Source organism: Ylistrum balloti, unplaced genomic scaffold (genome assembly GCF_031769215.1).
Source record: "Ylistrum balloti isolate Yb309-2 unplaced genomic scaffold, AGI_CSIRO_Ybal_v1 Utg370240, whole genome shotgun sequence".
NCBI lineage: Eukaryota > Metazoa > Mollusca > Bivalvia > Pectinida > Pectinidae > Ylistrum > Ylistrum balloti.
In genome coordinates, this window is record NW_026782195.1 from 5973 (window position 1) to 30705 (window position 24733).

Below are 24733 nucleotides of genomic sequence, written 5' to 3' on the forward strand. Positions count from 1 at the left end.
AAGAGCTAGCAATGCCTGTAGATCTACAACAGATGAATACTTATCAACAGTTTCTAACTACATCAGGGAACTACTAAATACATTTCGAGACTGAATTATCATACGTTCACTAGATACAGCCAAGAACACAGTCGTTAAAGCTGTCTGAAAGTATGGAAATAAGTGCCGATCAAAGACACACTCGATAAAATGTCAGAGTACAACATAAAGAATTCTTTAGTAAAATAAGTTATCGGATTACATCTTATATGGGTGAACTTTGCATGAAATGTGAGTTAAAATTTTAAACTAAACAGTGATGTACTCGTTGTGATGCAACTGATAGAATTCACTATACAACCTGACTGAATGGGTGTAAAGGCATACGCAAGTGAATGGAAGATTGCAACTATATACTGGACTGAATTTTTGATTATATAATATTATATGATCATAAAGTGAAATCTGTTACAGGGCGAATCTTTTTTTCATATTCAGTGTATTTCCAATTTTATAGTGAAATTCCATTAAGCTGTTCTGCATTTATTGAAAAAAAATAGTTCGGAAGTTATCCGATTCGTGAGTAACAAGAGTATTCATTAAATTTGACAAAACACTTTTCTACTATTTCATCAGAAGTCAAAGTAATCTAATTTCAACAGCAAATCAGAAAAACAAAATGGCCGTCAGTTAGCCATCTTGGATTTCTACAATGACAGTTTACTATCGCTATTTCTTGAGAAACACTGGATCAATCTCTCGCAAATTTCATTACGTAGGTTTCCCTTAGTTCTTGGCTGTTATTGTAGGACTTATCAGGAAAACAAAATGGCCGACAGGTGACCATCTTTGATTTTTGTAAAGAAAGATGGTTATCTCTATATCTTTAAAAATACTACTGGAATGATCTCCCGCAATTATCATATGTATGTTCCCCTTGGCCCTTAGTTGTGACTGTTTGATTTTTGGAGTGATCAGAAAAACAAACTGGTAACCGACTGGCATTAGGTAGCAGTTAGTAGTTATCAAGTATTAAGTAGGATAAATGACAAGTTGTAATGGTCAGAAGTGACCAGTAAGGGTCAAAATATCAATATGGCAAGATAATGAATATTTGCTTGAAAAGATATGTCTAACCATGTAGTTACCTTCCATGATAACAACTCCAATCCTCGATTCGGGTTAGGAATACTACCTTTCCAATCTTTCATGGGTAGTACGATTTTCGATATATTTTGTTCTTTTACAATGGAACCCATCCTTTTACCTCAACTTTTGCACAAACTTCATTTATTTACCTTTTACACCACCAATTAATCAAAATTTAAAGAAAAAATGTATTGGTTGGTTCTAACTTAGTAATTTTTTTGGTTTCATTTATGTGTTCTAGCAAAGAAAATAGAAATATTTTGTGAATAAAGTAATTCTTTATTGGAATTTAGAGTTAAATATTAATCTGTAATTGCTCATCAATAAAATGCAGGGTTAATCAAAAGACACAACATGAGAATATTCAACACTTTTAACACTTTCAACAATAAAGGCCGGAATATGAACAAACTCGCTTCATACATTTTATTCACTATTATCTTTATCAACCGATAGTTGAAATACTATGTTATTTTTCATGTCTTAATTAACATGATGTATTATGGAGCAAGTGCCTTTCCTCGTCTAGATGTTGACAATAAGCAAAATTAAAAACTTTCCAAACTGATATCTAGACGGTTGTAATATAAGTTATAACATTTTTTTTCAAAGATGCAATTCACTTGCGTGCCCTTTGTACAATCTATAGGATAGCATGTAATCTACATTTGCTTTCATAGAAAGTGATCGCTTCCTAATTCTAAAAGAATGATGTTATGCTTATTTGAACAAAAATGACAACAAAAAGAAAAAGAAAAAAAAACAAACAACAACAACAAACAAATACTCTACCATAGACAAACATGGCATATTAATAATCATTATCATTTCACAGTTAATTATCTTTATCAGTTAATTTATCTGTACGATTGTGAAATAATCAACTGTTTTCGTTTCACTTTTCTCCACTTGTTAGATTATCAGAATCAGAAATTCCTTTTGAAACGATTCTCTTTCATCGTTACAGTAACAACGCAGTGCAAGTGATGTACGGGGAAATGAAATACTCAGTCTAAAAATACAATTCTTAATGAAGATACTGCTACTTGATATTATGTCATCATTGTTTATTACCTTTATTGTTTGTATACATTATACATTATGTAGATGTATTGTTGTTGTTATTAAATGTTTAATATCTCTTTTTTATATAAATAATTTTTATTGTTTTACGTGTCTAGAAAACATGTTTTCATGTTTTTATGATGTATTTTTTATTTGTTATGTTCTTGGTTGTATACTTAATGTCTGTAAGTAAAAAAATATTTACGGTCTTGAAGAGAAGACTATGCACGTCCAAAACATGACATGATTCCATGGACATATGAGCACGCACAAAAAAAAATGTATTTTTTTGATCGATTAATTGTTTTGAATGGTTATACTGTATGTAATACGAAACAATTGTGTGATCCAATGTAATGATTTGTTTGGCTTTACTATTCCTCAAACTAGACTTGTATTTATATGTGCTTGCTTTTTCTGTTTTGTGTCTATTGTACAATCTTTATGAAATATCTGTTATTTCACCAATGTCATCCAGGTTTGTATAAAAGAAACAAGAGTGGAGAGAACCTTTCACTACAAATTAAGATTGAGATACATTTGTGAAGTAACCTGTGTCATACATGTGTTATGTATTTAAGTATGTCACTGTAACAAACGTGTCTACGACTATGTATATCACAGGCCAAGGTTCTGATATGACCATCGGATATCTTTATTTTGATAATACTCATTTTTGTCTTAAAGAAAACGATTGATAATGCTGTAGATTGAGGATAAGGTAATAAATAGAATATCTAATTGTGCATGTTGGTAACGTATGAGATTTAATCCTATACAGACGAGGTACTTTCAATATAAGAAAAAATCAAGAAAATACCAACATGGCAACAGTATCGTGATTCAAACTCAAATTCTATAAAACTAGGGCAAAATAAGAACAAAAGAAAGATTTACACGGAGACTCCTGAAAAAGTACAAGACAATACGACCATGTGTTTCGTAAGAGTAAGCGTCTTCTCCTTCAGGTAGCAATTTTATGTCTATCACAAGTGATTATAACAAAAATATTTAACTTAACTGTATTACTTTTAGTAGCATATAATCCGGTCACGTCATTGATATTTACAACAAGTCAAAAAGTAAAATAATATATAAGGATTAATTAAATCTGACAGGAAACCAGAAAATTGTTGTCAAACGAAGGAGTGTTTGTTTACTTCTCTTAATAGCTATGGTGATCATAGTCATATTGATATAAATTTTCTTACCAACATCACTAGAGGCTGTGTACCTTACTACAATTTTTATATCACTTAGACGTCAAGATAAAAACAAATATTATGTATCCTGTGTTTGTATACCGGTTGATCATGGCTCTTCATTAATACCTGAACAATCGAAATAAAACCTTGATTTATTATACATGTGTTTAGCTCGGCATTTATTATCATTGATAACAGTATCAATAACAAGAATAACGAATACACAGTGGATGAAACAGATGTTTGATGCCATCTTTCAAGAATATGTATTTGTATATTCTCTCACTGCATCTTTTAGTTAATTAAAGATATTTATCAATGTAGCATCAGTATTTCCATTAATACAATTTCAACGAGCATCTACTTTACAGAACCTCATAACCCACGTTGTCATTAAAATGGTTACGAAAGATTTAAGTTCTAATCACATTCAATGTATAACCTAATTATAATATATTTTTCATGAATAAATCTAATATCTGTTATCCTTCGATATCCATGCATTATTTCAAGGGGAGATAATTTCGTTCACCTGTGTATTATTTAGTTTTCCTAAACCTAGCCTGCTGTTTACCTTTAGTAAGATGACTTTTATAGACATTGCCTGTTTTGTATATTCAATAGGTGTTTTCCTGACAAATGGTTTTAAAAGGTATAGTCAGCTATCTGTTTTTATTGAGAAGATATTCAAAGGTCTAGAATGTTGAATATCTGAAGGGAAAGGACATTCATAGGTCTAGCCTGTTGTATCAATTAAGGGAGAGGACATGTATAGCCTGTTGTATCAATTAAGGGAGAGGACATGTATAGCCTGTTGTATCAATTAAGGGAGAGGACATGTATAGCCTGTTGTATCAATTAAGGGAGAGGACATGTATAGCCTGTTGTATCAATTAAGGGAGAGGACATGTATAGCCTGTTGTATATATTTAGGGAGAGGACATGTATAGCCTGTTGTATCAATTAAGGGAGAGGACATGTATAGCCTGTTGTATATATTTAGGGAGAGGACATGTATAGCCTGTTGTATCAATTAAGGGAGAGGACATGTATAGCCTGTTGTATCAATTAAGGGAGAGGACATGTATAGCCTGTTGTATCAATTAAGGGAGAGGACATGTATAGCCTGTTGTATCAATTAAGGGAGAGGACATGTATAGCCTGTTGTATATATTTAGGGAGAGGACATGTATAGCCTGTTGTATCAATTAAGGGAGAGGACATGTATAGCCTGTTGTATCAATTAAGGGAGAGGACATGTATAGCCTGTTGTATCAATTAAGGGAGAGGACATGTATAGCCTGTTGTATCAATTAAGGGAGAGGACATGTATAGCCTGTTGTATCAATTAAGGGAGAGGACATGTATAGCCTGTTGTATCAATTAAGGGAGAGGACATGTATAGCCTGTTGTATCAATTAAGGGAGAGGACATGTATAGCCTGTTGTATCAATTAAGGGAGAGGACATGTATAGCCTGTTGTATCAATTAAGGGAGAGGACATGTATAGCCTGTTGTATATATTTAGGGAGAGGACATGTATAGCCTGTTGTATATATTTAGGGAGAGGACATGTATAGCCTGTTGTATCAATTAAGGGAGAGGACATGTATAGCCTGTTGTATATATTTAGGGAGGACATGTATAGCCTGTTGTATCAATTAAGGGAGAGGACATGTATAGCCTGTTGTATCTATTAAGGGAGAGGACATGTATAGCCTGTTGTATCAATTAAGGGAGAGGACATGTATAGCCTGTTGTATCAATTAAGGGAGAGGACATGTATAGCCTGTTGTATCAATTAAGGGAGAGGACATGTATAGCCTGTTGTATCAATTAAGGGAGAGGACATGTATAGCCTGTTGTATCAATTAAGGGAGAGGACATGTATAGCCTGTTGTATCAATTAAGGGAGAGGACATGTATAGCCTGTTGTATATATTATAGCCTGGAGGGAGAGGACATGTATAGCCTGTTGTATCAATTAAGGGAGAGGAGCCTGTTGTATCATATTAAGGGAGAGGACATGTATAGCCTGTTGTATCATATTAAGGGAGAGGACATGTATAGCCTGTTGTATATATTTAGGGAGAGGACATGTATAGCCTGTTGTATCAATTAAGGGAGAGGACATGTATAGCCTGTTGTATATATTTAGGGAGAGGACATGTATAGCCTGTTGTATATATTAAGGGAGAGGACATGTATAGCCTGTTGTATATATTTAGGGAGAGGACATGTATAGCCTGTTGTATATATTTAGGGAGAGGACATGTATAGCCTGTTGTATATATTTAGGGAGAGGACATGTATAGCCTGTGGTATATATTTAGGGAGAGGACATGTATAGCCTGTTGTATCTATTAAGGGAGAGGACATGTATAGCCTGTTGTATATATTTAGGGAGAGGACATGTATAGCCTGTTGTATATATTTAGGGAGAGGACATGTATAGCCTGTTGTATATATTTAGGGAGAGGACATGTATAGCCTGTTGTATATATTTAGGGAGAGGACATGTATAGCCTGTTGTATATATAAGGGAGAGGACATGTATAGCCTGTTGTATATATTTAGGGAGAGGACATGTATAGCCTGTTGTATATATTTAGGGAGAGGACATGTATAGCCTGTTGTATATATTAAGGGAGAGGACATGTATAGCCTGTTGTAAGGGAGAGGACATGTATAGCCTGTTGTATATATTAAGGGAGAGGACATGTATAGCCTGTTGTATAAATTAAGGGAGAGGACATGTATAGCCTGTTGTATCAATTAAGGGAGAGGACATGTATAGCCTGTTGTATATATTTAGGGAGAGGACATGTATAGCCTGTTGTATCAATTAAGGGAGAGGACATGTATAGCCTGTTGTATATATTAAGGGAGAGGACATGTATAGCCTGTTGTATCAATTAAGGGAGAGGACATGTATAGCCTGTTGTATCAATTAAGGGAGAGGACATGTATAGCCTGTTGTATCAGTTAAGGGAGAGGACATGTATAGCCTGTTGTATCAATTAAGGGAGAGGACATGTATAGCCTGTTGTATCAATTAAGGGAGAGGACATGTATAGCCTGTTGTATCAATTAAGGGAGAGGACATGTATAGCCTGTTGTATAAAGGGAGAGGACATGTTATTTAGGGAGAGGACATGTATAGCCTGTTGTATCAATTAAGGGAGAGGACATGTATAGCCTGTTGTATAAATTAAGGGAGAGGACATGTATAGCCTGTTGTATAAATTTAGGGAGAGGACATGTATAGCCTGTTGTATCAATTAAGGGAGAGGACATGTATATTTAGGGAGAGGACATGTATAGCCTGTTGTATCAATTAAGGGAGAGGACATGTATAGCCTGTTGTATCAATTAAGGGAGAGGACATGTATAGCCTGTTGTATATATTTAGGGAGAGGACATGTATAGCCTGTTGTATATATTTAGGGAGAGGACATGTATAGCCTATTAAGGGAGAGGACATGTATAGCCTGTTGTATATATTAAGGGAGAGGACATGTATAGCCTGTTGTATATATTTATTAAGGGAGAGGACATGTATAGCCTGTTGTATATATTTAGGGAGAGGACATGTATAGCCTGTTGTATCAATTAAGGGAGAGGACATGTATAGCCTGTTGTATATATTTAGGGAGAGGACATGTATAGCCTGTTGTATAAATTAAGGGAGAGGACATGTATAGCCTTTTGTAAAATAAGGGAGAGGACATGTATAGCCTGTGGTATATATTAAGGGAGAGGACATGTATAGCCTGTTGTATATATTTAGGGAGAGGACATGTATAGCCTGTTGTATCAATTAAGGGAGAGGACATGTATAGCCTGTTGTATCAATTAAGGGAGAGGACATGTATAGCCTGTTGTATCAATTAAGGGAGAGGACATGTATAGCCTGTTGTATATATTAAGGGAGAGGACATGTATAGCCTGTTGTATATATTAAGGGAGAGGACATGTATAGCCTGTTGTATAAGGGAGAGGACATGTATAGCCTGTTGTATTAAGGGAGAGGACATGTATAGCCTGTTGTATCAATTAAGGGAGAGGACATGTATAGCCTGTTGTATATATTTAGGGAGAGGACATGTATAGCCTGTTGTATATATTTAGGGAGAGGACATGTATAGCCTGTTGTATATATTTAGGGAGAGGACATGTATAGCCTGTTGTATATATTTAGGGAGAGGACATGTATAGCCTGTTGTATATATTAAGGGAGAGGACATGTATAGCCTGTGGTATATATTTAGGGAGAGGACATGTATAGCCTGTTGTATATATTTAGGGAGAGGACATGTATAGCCTGTTGTATATATTTAGGGAGAGGACATGTATAGCCTGTTGTATATATTTAGGGAGAGGACATGTATAGCCTGTTGTATATATTTAGGGAGAGGACATGTATAGCCTGTTGTATATATTTAGGGAGAGGACATGTATAGTCTGTTGTATATATTTAGGGAGAGGACATGTATAGCCTGTTGTATATATTTAGGGAGAGGACATGTATAGCCTGTTGTATATATTTAGGGAGAGGACATGTATAGCCTGTTGTATATATTTAGGGAGAGGACATGTATAGCCTGTTGTATCAATTAAGGGAGAGGACATGTATAGCCTGTTGTATCAATTAAGGGAGAGGACATGTATAGCCTGTTGTATCAATTAAGGGAGAGGACATGTATAGCCTGTGGTATATATTTAGGGAGAGGACATGTATAGCCTGTGGTATATATTTAGGGAGAGGACATGTATAGCCTGTTGTATATATTTAGGGAGAGGACATGTATAGCCTGTGGTATATATTTAGGGAGAGGACATGTATAGCCTGTTGTATATATTTAGGGAGAGGACATGTATAGCCTGTTGTATCAATTAAGGGAGAGGACATGTATAGCCTGTTGTATCAATTAAGGGAGAGGACATGTATAGCCTGTTGTATCAATTAAGGGAGAGGACATGTATAGCCTGTTGTATATATTTAGGGAGAGGACATGTATAGCCTGTGGTATATATTTAGGGAGAGGACATGTATAGCCTGTGGTATATATTTAGGGAGAGGACATGTATAGTCTGTTGTATATATTTAGGGAGAGGACATGTATAGCCTGTTGTATCAATTAAGGGAGAGGACATGTATAGCCTGTTGTATCAATTAAGGGAGAGGACATGTATAGCCTGTTGTATCAATTAAGGGAGAGGACATGTATAGCCTGTGGTATATATTTAGGGAGAGGACATGTATAGCCTGTTGTATATATTTAGGGAGAGGACATGTATAGCCTGTTGTATCAATTAAGGGAGAGGACATGTATAGCCTGTGGTATATATTTAGGGAGAGGACATGTATAGCCTGTGGTATATATTTAGGGAGAGGACATGTATAGCCTGTGGTATATATTTAGGGAGAGGACATGTATAACCTGTTGTATATATTTAGGGAGAGGACATGTATAGTCTGTTGTATATATTTAGGGAGAGGACATGTATAGCCTGTTGTATCAATTAAGGGAGAGGACATGTATAGCCTGTTGTATATATTTAGGGAGAGGACATGTATAGCCTGTTGTATATATTTAGGGAGAGGACATGTATAGCCTGTGGTATATATTTAGGGAGAGGACATGTATAACCTGTTGTATATATTTAGGGAGAGGACATGTATAGTCTGTTGTATATATTTAGGGAGAGGACATGTAAAGTCTGTTCTATATATTTAGGGAGAGGACATGTATAGCCTGTTATATATATTTAGGGAGAGGACATGTATAGCCTGTTGTATATATTGAGAGAGAGGACATTTATAGTCTGTTGTATATATTTAGGGAGAGGACATGTATAGCCTGTTGTATTAATTTAGGGAGAGGACATGTATAGCCTGTTATATATATTTAGGGAGATGACATGTATAGCTTGTTGTATATATTTAGGGAGAGGACATTTACAGGTCTAGTCTGTTGTATATCATAAGACCCACCTCGGTTGATGATCACAAATAATGTACTTTGAAAAAATCAAGAAGACACCAACATGGCAACATAATCATAATTCAAATACAAATAGGGCAAAAGGTGACCAAAACAAATTACACGGAGACTCCTGCAAAAGCAAAAGGAGAATAAGACCAGGTGTTCCGGAAGAGTAAGCGTCTTCTACTTCATCGACGACACCCGCCATACCCATATTGTTATATCGCCGTTCACCTTTCGTGGAGAAGAAAGCTCTGAAAACAAGAGAACGAAGGCGTTCCTTCAGTGTAGAATGGGGTATGGTGGTGTACAGGGTAGAAAAATAAAATGTTCTTATAAAAGAAATGTTTTAAAGAGGATAGTGATGGTTTGTCAAAAGCTTTTTGAAGTTCTTCAAAATCCAGATACTTTTAATTATAAAAACAGTATCACAATAAGACTGTAACCCAGATTTGATAGTAGGTGGTTAGCAGTTAAGACAAAGGATTAGTTGAACAGTTAGACGAGCTAGCTATAAAACATTGTTTATATGCATTCTTGTGAATTTTAGGAAACCAGTATAAAAGGGGGAGGTCCGTTATCATAGCATTAATGAGAAATCTAAATGATAGTGATATCGATGCATGATTAGCCAGTATTTCGTCTTTCGAATGATCGCATAATGTATAGGTGGGGTTTCATCCGTTATCAAGCCAGCCCAGTTCTTTTTGTATGCAGGAAATGTAATCATGTGTGCAGACAAGGATTAATTATTTGACTCCTTATCTAGAAACACAACAACATACCTGTCATGTAAATCATGAAGTGTGAATTCCAATTTCAAGCTGCTAATTCCTTTACGAATGAAGGGCCGAATGGACTCCGAGAATGAATCCGACGCAGCATGTTCTCGTTTCGCCCATTCTTTGGCATAGTTTTCATCAGAACATATAAGCATCCTGAAATTCACGTTCCAAATGATGGGCAGGGTTTCACGATATTTAGGACCTTGCATGAAAAACTCTCGTAGCTTTACATTTTGAATAATGCCGAAATCACCCGTTACTATGTACCTAGTTGGCCATATTTATAAGTAGAGGTAGCTGGCAAGCCGACAGAGGACTAGTTCTAATGTCATCTATATTCAGTTGATACAGCGTTTGTTTGTTTGTTTGTTTGTTATGCGCTTAGAGTAACTACAGAGAACTACAGGAAAATACAGGGGCTTTACTACTTTGAAAGTATGGTGGATTGTTAGCCTGAACAGACTTCTGCTGTGAAATATTGCTGATGTTTATAGCATCAACTCCCTTATTTACAAAATCAACATAAATTGGCGAGTTGTTGGATGATCGCGACCATCTGTACAGACAGGTTTAAAAAGTATGATTTGTGCCACATCAGTATTAGCTGAAACCAGTTGAAGTTTTCCTAGCGCGGAGAGAGGAAACCAATATAACTGATGGTTTCTGTAAAGTATCCATTAGATTTTCTAACGTGACCGTATATCCGCTAGGTTTATTGTAATGCCTTTGTCCGTGGCTACGATTACATCTAGTTCGAGGTCATTGCAGCCATATGGCGCAACAGTACCAAGTAGTGTATTCTAGTGTTCCTCACTTTGTCTACGGAAGGGGTGTACTCAGTGTGAGGTCATTTGTACGGTGGTATTTTTTTCCCAGTATCTCCACGGTTCACTGTTGAAAGATGACCATTCATATGTTGTCTGAACTGTCCTTTCGTTTCACCTACATATATTACTCCACACAGAGTTCACTTGATACCGTAAACAATGTTGGTAGTTTTACAAAATCGTTTACACTTACATGCGAGCGTGGTAGTAACATGACATGCAATAGAAACACTAATCCAAGGATGTGATTCCATTGGCGATGTTTTACCCTTTCGCTAAAATTAGCAAAAACCTCCTAATCCAGAGGTGTGACCTCCTCTAAGATCCGGTCTAGGGGATTGGTCTACCCGATTAACTACCCAGTGCCTTTTCCCCAAAGATAAAGATCCAGAACACTAGACAACCTTCCATTTACCTTCTCCGGTGCAGTGTCCGAAGACAGAGACCGTTCAGGTCACTCTCCGATAACACTCGATCTCAACTAAGAGAATCCAACGCACACGTCCATAAGACGCGCTACTGGAGGTCTGACTCTCGTTAACATGGAGCTAGCTCGATGCCGTCGTGATGTCTCCTCAAAGCGTACCTAGCCTCCGCCAAAGGCCGCGCATTTTCTTGGAGAATTGCACTCCCGAAGGGCTGGAACGGTTGGCGCGCCGGCTGACAACCTTCCGAGCGGAGATGCCGTACCGACTGAGTTTCGTTTACAACGAATGAGCCGCTGGCACGGGCCGATCCTCAAGCTAACGATACATCAAGGCTCGTACAGCCATTCGCCTGGCCGGGGCGTAAACCCACCATAAACGGATTGCCTGAGCCAACAGCTATAGACTGCTCTTTTGTACCACTGGGAAGCCATCGTATCACACGGACATCAGGCACTACCGTAAGTGAGTCTAAGTGAGCTAAAATTAGCAGTAGCATAGAAAACAGTATTGACTGCAGATTAAATTACCAGTATGTTTAAATTTAAGCCGGAGGTGAAAACTGGGTCCTTCCCAGTGAGAGTTTTATCAAAGTGATAGAGATGCTACTGTTACTGCCGCTACCGTCTTTATATCATAATCAGTGTAAAGGAAATGAAGTTATTGAAACAGGAAGTGAAAAAGCCCTACCGACATGTTTACTTAGTCTCTCATGTAAGTATGTGTTATGAACGTGTGCCTTAATTATGTATATCGAAGGTTTTTTTTTTTTTATTTGTTAACGGTGAATTATCATTTTGATATACTGAATTATGAGATGAATCTTAGATGCCCTATTACGCAACTATTCCCACAAACATAGGTATAGTTGTACCACCTACAGATGGCACAACTCCATCCTACAAATACAACATACTTTTAGTTGCACAACTTCATCCTTGCGTTTAATCCGCAGGAAAAATATCGTTTATTTCTGAAGTGGTTTATTACAAGGACAATTACTGGCATCTCACATTTAACGTAGATTTAGATATGGTTGTTATCACAAGTTACACCACGTCATTTTGTAGGTCAAACAATCAGCACTGCGCTCCCTACTTCAGACTTACACACGATACTTGTATGATTTTGTCACAAACAATTTGTACCGTGCACTATCTAGCTTCAAATTATCGCTTCTAAGACACCACAACACTATCTAATAAGTGTTTACTTAAAATCTGAATAAGAAAATAGAATATCCGGTGGACATGACAACGAGACTGTAACATGACCGTCTAAAACACATTTACCGTGTATTGTAAGTTAACGATAGGTGGTTTAAAAAGACGGTATTTGTTAACAGTGCAATCCATTGAGAAAAGACCTTGGTTTACTTAACTACAGTAATTTGAATAACAAAGAGAAGATATTTGTATTCTGTGCTATGGAGTAAAAAAGAGAAAATATGACACATGTAGTAATAATCAAATTTCCTTTTTATCGGATAGAAGTTTGTTGATGTTACGACCTAAATCCGAGCATGAAACATAAATTTGCATGTGTTGTTCAATATGTTGCTTGGACATATCTAACATGTACCATGTGAAGAACTCTAAGAAAGTCAGTATGACTCTCCAACGTATTCAACCACTGGTGATTTCCTCGTTACTTACAAATGACATTTGTGCATTAATGAAACATTTATCAATAATCTTAATCTTCCAAATTCATTGCTTTCTTCATTAGATACGGTACTTAGAGATATACGCGATAAGCTCTCGATATTGAAGACAATACCTGATGACTAGACACTATGGCGTGTGAGGAGGAACTAAACCGGATACTCCTCCGTGTAGGAGAGGATCTACTCTCAGGTAACTTGATTTTACCTCAATCATAAAAGCTCGAGATGATCTACTTGAATGAAACTAAACTTACCTCAGTCCTAAAGGTTATAGAAGATCTTAAGGAAGGTAACTAAATCTTACCTCAGTCCTAAAGATTATAGAAGATCTGCAGGAAGGTAACTAAATCTAATCTCAGTCCTAAAGGTTATAGAAGATCTGCAGGAAGGTAACTAAATCTTACCTCAGTCCTAAAGGTTATAGAAGATCTGCAGGAAGGTAACTAAATCTTACATCAGTCCTAAAGGTTATAGAAGATCTGCAGGAAGGTAACTAAATCTTACCTCAGTCCTAAAGGTTATAGAAGATCTTAAGGAAGGTAACTAAATCTTACCTCAGTCCTAAAGGTTATAGAAGATCTGCAGAAAAGTAACTAAACCTTTTCTCAGTTCTAAAGGTTATAGAAGATCTGCAGGAAGGTAACTAAATCTTATCTCAGTCCTAAAGGTTATAGAAGATCTTAAGGAAGGTAACTAAATCTTACCTCAGTCCTAAAGGTTATAGAAGATCTTAAGGAAGGTAACTAAATCTTATCTCAGTCCTAAAGGTTATAGAAGATCTGCAGGAAGGTAACTAAATCTTACCTCAGTCCTAAAGGTTATAGAAGATCTTAAGGAAGGTAACTTAATCTTACCTCAGTCCTAAAGGTTATAGAAGATCTTAAGGAAGGTAACTAAATCTTACCTTAGTCCTAAAGGTCATAGAAGATCTGCAGGAAGGTAACTAAATCCTACCTCAGTCCTGAAGGTTATAGAAGATCTGAAGGAAGGTAACTAAATCTTACCTCAGTCCTAAAGGTTATAGAAGATCTGCAGGAAGGTAACTAAATCTTACCTCTGTCCTGAAGGTTATAGAAGATCTGCTGGAAGGTAACTAAATCTTACCTTAGTCTTAAAGGTTATAGGAAGGTAACTAAATCTTACCTCAGTCCTAAAGGTTATAGAAGGAAGGTAACTAAATCTTACCTCAGTCCTAAAGGTTATAGAAGATCTGCAGGAAGGTAACTAAATCTTACCTCAGTCCTAAAGGTTATAGAAGATCTGCAGGAAGGTAACTTAATCTTACCTCAGTCCTAAAGGTTATAGAAGATCTGCAGGAAGGTAACTAAATCTTACCTCAGTCCTAAAGGTTATAGAAGATCTGCAGGAAGGTAACTAAATCTTACCTCAGTCCTAAAGGTTATAGAAGATCTGCAGGAAGGTAACTAAATCTTACCTCAGTCCTAAAGGTTATAGAAGATCTGCAGGAAGGTAACTAAATCTTATCTCAGTCCTAAAGGTTATAGAAGATCTGCAGGAAGGTAACTAAATCTTACCTCAGTCCTAAAGGTTATAGAAGATCTGCAGGAAGGTAACTAAATCTTACCTCAGTCCTGAAGGTTATAGAAGATCTGAAGGAAGGTAACTAAATCTTACCTCAGTCCTAAAGGTTATAGAAGATCTGCAGGAAGGTAACTAAATCTTACCTCAGTCCTAAAGGTTATAGAAGATCTGCAGGAAGGTAACTAAATCTTATCTCAGTCCTAAAGGTTATAGAAGATCTGCAGGAAGGTAACTAAATCTTACCTCAGTCCTAAAGGTTATAGAAGATCTGCAGGAAGGTAACTAAATCTTACCTCAGTCCTAAAGGTTATAGAAGATCTGCAGGAAGGTAACTAAATCTTATCTCAGTCCTAAAGGTTATAGAAGATCTGCAGGAAGGTAACTAAATCTTATCTCAGTCCTAAAGGTTATAGAAGATCTGCAGGAAGGTAACTAAATCTTACCTCAGTCCTAAAGGTTATAGAAGATCTGCAGGAAGGTAACTAAATCTTATCTCAGTCCTAAAGGTTATAGAAGATCTGCAGGAAGGTAACTAAATCTTACCTCAGTCCTAAAGGTTATAGAAGATCTGCAGGAAGGTAACTAAATCTTACCTCAGTCCTAAAGGTTATAGAAGATCTGCAGGAAGGTAACTAAATCTTACCTCAGTCCTAAAGGTTATAGAAGATCTTAAGGAAGGTAACTAAATCTTACCTCAGTCCTAAAGGTTATAGAAGATCTGCAGGAAGGTAACTAAATCTTATCTCAGTCCTAAAGGTTATAGAAGATCTGCAGGAAGGTAACTAAATCTTACCTCAGTCCTAAAGGTTATAGAAGATCTGCAGGAAGGTAACTAAATCTTACCTCAGTCCTAAAGGTTATAGAAGATCTGCAGGAAGGTAACTAAATCTTATCTCAGTCCTAAAGGTTATAGAAGATCTGCAGGAAGGTAACTAAATCTTACCTCAGTCCTAAAGGTTATAGAAGATCTGCAGGAAGGTAACTAAATCTTACCTCAGTCCTAAAGGTTATAGAAGATCTGCAGGAAGGTAACTAAATCTTATCTCAGTCCTAAAGGTATATAGGAAGTAACTAAATCTTATCTCAGTCCTAAAGGTTATAGAAGATCTGCAGGAAGGTAACTAAATCTTACCTCAGTCCTAAAGGTTATAGAAGATCTGCAGGAAGGTAACTAAATCTCACCTCAGTCCTAAAGGTTATAGAAGATCTGCAGGAAGGTAACTAAATCTTACCGCAGTCCTGAAGGTTATAGAAGATCTTAAGGAAGTGACTAAATCTTACCTCAGTCCTAAAGGTTTTAGAAGATCTTAAGGAAGGTAACTAAATCTTTAGTCCTAAAGGTTATAGAAGATCTTAAGGAAGGTAACTAAATCTTACCTCTGTCCTCAGTCAGTCCTAAAGGTTATAGAAGATCTGTAGGAAGGTAACTTAATCTTACCTCAGTCCTAAAGGTTATAGAAGATCTGTAGGAAGGTAACTTAATCTTACCTCAGTCCTAAAGGTTATAGAAGGTCTAAAGGTTATAAGGAAGGTAACTAAATCTTACCTCAGTCCTAAAGGTTATAGAAGATCTGCTAAGGAAGGTAACTAAATCTTACCTCAGTCCTAAAGGTTATATCTGCAGGAAGGTAACTTAAGGAAGGTAACTTAAATCTTACCTCAGTCCTAAAGGTTATAGAAGATCTTAAGGAAGGTAACTAAATCTTACCTCAGTCCTAAAGGTTATAGAAGATCTTAAGGAAGGTAACTAAATCTTACCTCAGTCCTAAAGGTTATAGAAGATCTGCAGGAAGGTAACTAAATCTTACCTCAGTCCTAAAGGTTATAGAAGATCTTAAGGAAGGTAACTAAATCTTACCTTAGTCCTGAAGGTTTTAGGAAGGTAACTAAATCTTACCTCAGTCCTAAAGGTTTTAGAAGATCTGCAGGAAGGTAACTAAATCTTACCTCTGTCCTAAAAGGTTATAGAAGATCTGCTGGAAGGTAACTAAATCTTACCTCAGTCCTAAAGGTTATAGAAGATCTTAAGGAAGGTAACTAAATCTTACCTCAGTCCTAAAGGTTATAGAAGATCTGCAGGAAGGTAACTAAATCTTACCGCAGTCCTGAAGGTTATAGAAGATCTTAAGGAAGTGACTAAATCTTACCTCAGTCCTAAAGGTTATAGAAGATCTGCAGGAAGGTAACTAAATCTTACCTCAGTCCTAAAGGTTATAGAAGATCTGCAGGAAGGTAACTAAATCTTACCTCAGTCCTAAAGGTTATAGAAGATCTGCAGGAAGGTAACTAAATCTTACCTCAGTCCTAAAGGTTATAGAAGATCTGCAGGAAGGTAACTAAATATTACCTCAGTCCTAAAGGTTATAGAAGATCTGCATGAAGGTAACTAAATCTTACCTCAGTCCTAAAGGTTATAGAAGATCTGCTGGAAGGTTACTAAATCTTATCTCAGTCCTAAAGGTTATAGAAGATCTGCAGGAAGGTAACTTAATCTTACCTCAGTCCTAAAGGATATAGAAGATCTTAAGGAAGGTTATAGAAGATCTTAAGGAAGGTAACTAAATCTTACCTCAGTCCTAAAGGTTATAGAAGATCTTAAGGAAGGTAACTAAATCTTACCTCAGTCCTAAAGGTTATAGAAGATCTTAAGGAAGGTAACTTAATCTTACCTCAGTCCTAAAGGTTATAGAAGATCTGCAGGAAGGTAACTAAATCTTACCTCAGTCCTAAAGGTTATAGAAGATCTGCAGGAAGGTAACTAAATCTTACCTCAGTCCTAAAGGTTATAGAAGATCTGCAGGAAGGTAACTAAATCTTACCTCAGTCCTAAAGGTTATAGAAGATCTGCAGGAAGGTAACTAAATATTACCTCAGTGCTAAAGGTTATAGAAGATCTGCTGGAAGGTAACAAAAGGTTATAGAAGATCTGCAGGAAGGTAACTAAATCTTACCTCAGTCCTAAAGGTTATAGAAGATCTGCAGGAAGGTAACTAAATCTTACCTCAGTCCTAAAGGTTATAGAAGATCTGCAGGAAGGTAACTAAATCTTACCTCAGTCCTGAAGGTTATAGAAGATCTTAAGGAAGTGACTAAATCTTACCTCAGCCCTAAAGGTTATAGAAGGTCTCTAGGAAGGTAACTAAATCTTATCTCAGTCCTAAAGGTTATAGAAGATCTGCAGGAAGGTAACTAAATCTTATCTCAGTCCTAAAGGTTATAGAAGATCTGCAGGAAGGTAACTAAATCTTATCTTAGTCCTAAAGGTTATAGAAGATCTGCAGGAAGGTAACTAAATCTTACCTCAGTCCTAAAGGTTATAGAAGATCTTAAGGAAGGTAACTTAATCTTACCTTAGTCCTGAAGGTTATAGAAGATCTTAAGGAAGGTAACTAAATCTTACCTCAGTCCTAAAGGTTATAGATAATCTTAAGGAAGGTAACTTGATCTTACCTCAGTCCTAAAGGTTATAGAAGATCTGCAGGAAGGTAACTAAATCCTACCTCAGTCCTAAAGGTTATAGAAGATCTGCAGGAAGGTAACTAAATCTTATCTCAGTCCTAAAGGTCATAGAAGATCTGCAGGAAAGTAACTAAATCTTACCTTAGTCCTAAAGGTATATAACACCCCTGTCTGTTATATTTACAGATGATGTGAAAAACATCCTTTTCTTGCTGGGAGACGACATAGCAATGTCTGAAAAGGACAGGATTTCTACTGGAGTGGATTTGATGTCAGTTCTTAAAGATAGGAACATTTTAGGCCGCAATAACCTCGAAAGACTCAAAACTTTTTTATCGGAAATTAGAAGAAAAGATCTTAAAGACCGACTGGAAACTTACGAGCAGAAAGTCAGAAACATCAATACAGGTAACACAAGTTAGTAAAGAAATATGTGTCTGTATACAATAAACAATACATTTGAAATGACACTGACATTTGCATGCTATTATAGCTATGCTTATTTGAGTTACCTCCAGAACATCAAATGTTTGAGGCAATTTACATTCTAGACGTCAAAGAATTTTTAAATGAGGGTTCCATGGTTACAGCAATAAATACGTGTACTTTTATAGTCGCAAACTCTCGGGTGGGGGTGGAGGAAACAAAGGTAGTGGTTGCCATTATGGGAAAAAACTTATCTCCATCACTATGGAAATTGATTGGTCAGCATATGTTGTCGGATGACATATGACTGGATTACAGTAATCAGCTAAAGGTATAAGTATTAGTAGGATAGGATAAATATCACAACACTATCTTTTTCATGCTCTGTTACGTATCTTGTAGTGTTGTCCTTTTGTTTTCTTTAGCAAGGGCAAATGCAAATCTCACTTGTGTACCAAACTTTGTGGAGACAAAACAATGTAAGGAGGTAGAAACGTCTATGCAGGGGAACAAGCTCGTCATCTTGAGGGGTAATTCATTACAGTTGTGATCATGGTTTAAATAAATAACTATTGTATTGATTTAATATATTTAATATATCATACGTTTCATGATCGATTCCATTTCTTTAAAAACAGTTCAGAATGTGTTTACACATGTTTTTCCTATCTATCTGTAATTCAGCTTTTTTATAACGTAGCAATTTGAATTGTCAGATAACTTATAAGCGAGCTTTGAAAGATTTAAGATATACGCGTCTTTTTACATTCTGTTCATTATTGGAACTTTCACAGGAATATCTGGGTCGGGGAAAACACAGTTGACTCTGAAGTGTGTGAAGCGATATGTAGAAAAAACAGGATCGAACGTCTGGAAACTGACTTGTCAGGATGAAAATGATTTGATTCAGTCACTGAGCGAAATATTGGAATTCTTCCAAATGAAGTTTGAATGCCAGACAGTCGAAAAAAACAAATACATTATGGAAATGGTTAGTGTTATAAGCAACAAAGTCGCATCTGAAGAATGGCGGGCCCAATCATTCCTTTTCATTTTTGACGACATTTGCAAAGGATGCTACACAGCAGTTGCGGGGATATTTTGTGAGATGCGCGAAGCACCAAACGTTAAGATAATTGCTTCAACAGAGAGTTCCACATTTTACCAACAATTCATATTAGAAAAAAATGAAGTCTTTGTGTCTGTAATGGGTGTATCAAAAGATGATGTTATGAATTTTTTTCTAAATTCCGAGCATTTCAAAGGAAAAGATGATGACCTAAATCATTTAGCTAAATACTTGGGATACCTACCATATGCTCTTGTGTTGGCAAGGTCATTTATGGAATCTACCGGAATGAAAGTAAAAGAGTATTTAAAAAGGCTGAATGATCCAAAATTTCTTCAATCCATGGAAATTCCTTTAGACATGCAGAGGTACAACAAAGGTCTAGTCGGGGCTCAGATTTTGACACTAGAGAAGGTTGAAAAAAGCATATCTGAGCTTGGAAAGAGTTTATTACATTTAATGCCTTTTTTAGATTTCGAGAATGTCCCTTATACATTATTGCAGGAATTAGCAAACGATCTCGATGACGGATTAGAAATCAGGAAATTGATACGCGAACTTAAATCGTATTCAATTGGAAAGATCACTACCTCAGAAGAAGAAACAATTATTTCACTTCACGCTGTAACAAAAATGGTCATCTTACATCGCCTTTCGCAGGAAGAACGCGTGAGTATCATACAAAAATTGCTATGGTTTTTCAGTTGTCATCTTAGAATTGATTGTAGACTAAGGTCATCGCTGGCATCCAATCTCATTCTGCAAAATCATGCTGAATGCGTTATTATAGAAGCAGAGAGGAATGCATTTGATCTGAATAAGAAGGGCATGCGTTTTTTGTTGTGCATCATACAGACAGCTATAGGGGTTTGCTTACGCGTGTCTGGGTCACAACACTTGCTAGCAGATGAATACCTGACAAAAGCAAAAACACAAATGTTTGGGTTGATCGAAGAGTCCCCCGAAAAATTCAAATTAAGGCTGGATGACAAAGATACAATGGAAACAACAACAAGGTCAACAGGGCCAGGATTTATTCTCATGAAACTAAGACGCACGTTTTCCTCCAGCGAACGTACGGAAGACACGTCCTTTGAAAAATCTGAACAAGAAAGTACCAACTTCTCAAAGGTGCAGCGACTTTATACAAAACTGGAAGATGCCACGAAAGATTTGCCACTTCAGTTTATAACTGATTTTGTGTTGAAATTGAACCGAAGTGAGATGGATATGAAACATTTGCAAACTGTTGCACGTATGGGTAGTATGGACACCAATAAACTGTGCTTAACAATAGCACTGTACGAAAAACTGAAGTCAGCGAAAGCAGCTATGTCCATCGAACAAATCAGAGATATTTTTGCTGTGGAGCTGATGATTATCATTTTGTACAACAATGGCCGACACTACTATCAGTGGAAGCTGGGAGAAAAGTCATCCGATGAATTCTGTTGTAATGAATTATTGACCGCAGCCATGCTCGGAAAACTCTTAAAGAGGAACTTTCCAGATTTTGTGTCAGTGCAGTATCTAATCACCCACAGGAATGGAATGTTCTATCATGACGAAACTGGCAAAAGGTACACGCAGGACAAAGAACTGGTCCTCGCAAAAAATGATCTCGAAGAGACAATATGCCGTTTAGAGAGAATGTCTGATCCAAAACTTCAATATTTCGAATTTGGTATCTTGAAAGTGAGTGAACATCATCGGTTGCATCAGGAGGGAATGTGTTTAGAGCTAATGCTACAATGCTACATACAACTTTATTGCCTTTGCAACAACAAGGAAGAAGAAAGGGAACACCAATATACTAGAGCAAAAATTTGTGCAGAAAAGCTGCATACATTAACGAGGGAAATGCCGACTTGGAGGGCAGTGCCAGGATTTCACGTACAGTTGGCAAGATTCTATAACCTGAAGCAGAACCAAACTCTTTTAGGAGAAGCTGTCAAACATTTCAAGATAGCAGACGAATTGGAAACAGAAAATAACGTGAAAGGACTGTCGCACTTTCAGCTGCAGGCACGGTTTGGGCTTGTGGAATGTTACAAACTTCTCGGTGACCATGACTCGCTGGCAGAAGCGCAAGGTATTTGTCAATGTCTCGTTACACGATTGCATGAAACTAATTTATACGGAATTCAAGGAAAAGCACGGAAGTATCTAGAAGAAATTCAACAACTGATGGAATCTTCAGTTAGTGGTACTTAACTTGAAAATGTATTAGAAAGACCTGATGAAGCTTCAATGATGCCTATGTTATACTTATTAAAAACAAAAAATGCTTCTGCTGATCTTCATGAAATAATCGATCAACTATTGCCCTTATTTCGACTCTTCCAGTCTGCACAAATAAATAGAGGAAACGTCATAATGTAGTGAAGATGTAAACCCTCAACAAATATTGGAGGAGGAACCGGACGATCAAGAGGCAAAGTTTGTAATCTTGAAGAAAAAATCGAGGACTGCATTAAGAAAGGAAAATAACACATTTTTTATTGACCAGAAGGTAATAGCATTAAGAAGATGACATAATTCAGACAAATTACGATTATATAAAGATCACATTACGTTTGCGTCAATGCGTGATCTCCAATAAAGGTATAGAGAAAAGCAACTGAACAAATCATCGCCGAATGAAGCATTAAAACTGTCTTTAAAACGAAAAGTTGATGTCTAAAACATATACAAATATTTTCGGCGTGAAATTGTTGTTATCGTTTAGGTTGTGTGTTTGATGAACGTAAGTATTTATATATAATTAACAGTTTGTGAAACATCACTGTATCGTAAGTGTCAGTTGTATAGTAATTTTGAATAGTATCATAATGTTCATTTTATCATGTTTACAGTTATGTCGTAAAAGGTACGTAAGATGTATTATAAAGATCAGTGGGAACTAACTTACTGTGCCCCTCTGTTGGCCATCTTATTTTTGTTTTATTACGATGCTGAATTTATTGATGACGTCTTGTCTTTAAGTAACGTGTATGTCTATCAGAATAGGAACTCAAAGACAATACAGACTCATCTACATTAGTCACTTGTCTCTATCTTTTACAACAACGAAACCAACATGGACAGATGTCCATACAGTGTATGATAAACGCGATTACTTAAAATTTTCCAGTTTCATTTTCTAGGTGGCATTTTTGTAACCCAAACCTATGGTATTTACTTATAGGTTGGCGAAAAGTATAGAGAAATTTTACGTTCGTCATGGTGATGTCATATTCTATTTGTGTGATATGAAGATGGACGTGTTTGATGCTCGTTAGTTTGTATGTTGGTTCCGTTGTTCCATACATCGTTCTTTTTTTTGAGAACATGACATTACATACATGAATTGATCAAGGTTTACATGGCGGGTGTCGTCGATGAAGTCTCTGTGTAAGTCTTTCTTTTGTTCATATTTTCTTTAGTTTTATTGAAAACGATTTTGGATTATGATTCTGTTGACATTTTTTGTATCGTAAAGATAAGCTGTATAGATATATTCAGCCTATGGTGAAGTTCAGTTGTGTGGTAAAGGTAATTTGTACGGTGGTTGTCATTTTTTACGTACTGCATACTTGTATCATGATGTACCGTGATATTGTATCGCATCTTTTGCTTTTAATATTTTCATTGTACTTGACTGTTGTACTGCAATGTTTTGTACTAAACTGTGATATAGAAATTTGTACAAAAAACAAGAGTAGCTTTAACTACAATAAAAGAGTGAGATACAGTAGAGTCAAACAACGAATTAAACTACATCATATAATTGTTTCGTCCTTATAGGCCTCGTAGGTGATTTTTAAGACTTAAAGTTTGAAGGCATATGTATTGTATCCTGCTTTTGTATTCACAGTACAATCGAATTTTACAGTGCGTTTGTATTATACTTTTCTTTGTCGTGTATTTCACATTTGTCTAATATTGTATTGTGCATTTGTGTTGAGCTATACCAGCCACTTGTCTGTACATCATGAATTACAATTTTAATGATATTGAAAAATCTTTTTATTCATCTTTACATTTTCATATGACCTGTAAATAAGTAGTGCAAATTAATCAAACGATTTATATCTATAGCTTATCTGCAATAATGCCAGTACAGAAAAACATCTCGAATCTATATAATAGTTCCACAAATATCAAATATGAATACAAAAACACATATCAAAATGAAAACAAATCAGCGTGTTGATTTTCTTAATCTTGTAAATCCGACTCGTTTCATATAACACGTTAGTCACTTAATTGCTAGGTATCCAGTAATCATACTAAGAATGCATGTGGAGAGAAGACAGGACGAGATCGCTTGATAAAATACTTACAAAAAATAATTGTTGAGACATACAGAAAATATCTCCTTGAGTATGGACTTATGTATATATCATGTATTGTAATTGAGCATTGGTGAGGGCGAGAAATAATTAGCAATGTTCGTATGAATTATATTTCTACGACATGAAATATACAACACCTGTTAAGCATTTTTTATGATAAAAATTAAGAAAATAAAATTGTTTCATACCTTTATGTACGTATCTTAGTTGTCAACTATTTAACTAATGATAAAAATTAAGAAAATAAAATTGTTTCATACCTTTATGTACGTATCTTAGTTGTCAACTATTTAACTAATGATAAAAATTAAGAAAATAAAATTGTTTCATACCTTTATGTAAGTATCTTAGTTGTCAACTATTTAACTAATGATAAAAATTAAGAAAATAAAATTGTTTCATACCTTTATGTACGTATCTTAGTTGTCAACTATTTAACTAATGATAAAAATTAAGAAAATAAAATTGTTTCATACCTTTATGTACGTATCTTAGTTGTCAACTATTTAACTAATGATAAAAATTAAGAAAATAAAATTGTTTCATACCTTTATGTACGTATCTTAGTTGTCAACTATTTAACCATAGCAAAATGAAAATTAACTTACGACATCGAGGACACTATGGTTTAGATACAAAATTTCTCATTTGGTAAGTGTTATGGTTCAGTTTCTAAGAATGTGTAATAATTGCACACCAGACCATAGTGGTATAGCACCTTATAATACAAATTCGGTTATAGGAAATGCACACTGTGTAAACCAAGTTTTCAATCAATGTTTCGTACTCCAACGAGTATTCTGTGTTGC

General features: G+C 35.9%; 1 protein-coding gene across 1 annotated transcript; it reads left to right on the forward strand.

Annotated features, from left to right (window-relative positions):
* Nucleotides 1-12016: 12016 nt before the first annotated feature.
* Nucleotides 12017-24106, forward strand: LOC132552130 (uncharacterized). The gene is made up of 5 exons (XM_060216270.1): nt 12017-12139; nt 13154-13281; nt 18279-18500; nt 18944-19048; nt 19313-24106. Exons 2-5 carry the CDS (start codon nt 13221-13223, stop codon nt 21799-21801), a joined length of 2877 nt encoding a protein of 958 aa, XP_060072253.1. The 5' UTR covers nt 12017-12139; nt 13154-13220; the 3' UTR covers nt 21802-24106.
* Nucleotides 24107-24733: the final 627 nt, after the last annotated feature.

Bases quoted from the DNA above. Each gene is read 5' to 3' on its own strand.
- LOC132552130 (XM_060216270.1), top strand. From the start codon at position 13,221: ATGGCGTGTGAGGAGGAACTAAACCGGATACTCCTCCGTGTAGGAGAG. The intron at 13,282-18,278 runs GTAACTTGATTT...TTATATTTACAG, and splicing joins AGGAGAGGATCTACTCTCAG to ATGATGTGAAAAACATCCTT. The intron at 19,049-19,312 runs GTAATTCATTAC...GAACTTTCACAG, and splicing joins CAAGCTCGTCATCTTGAGGG to GAATATCTGGGTCGGGGAAA.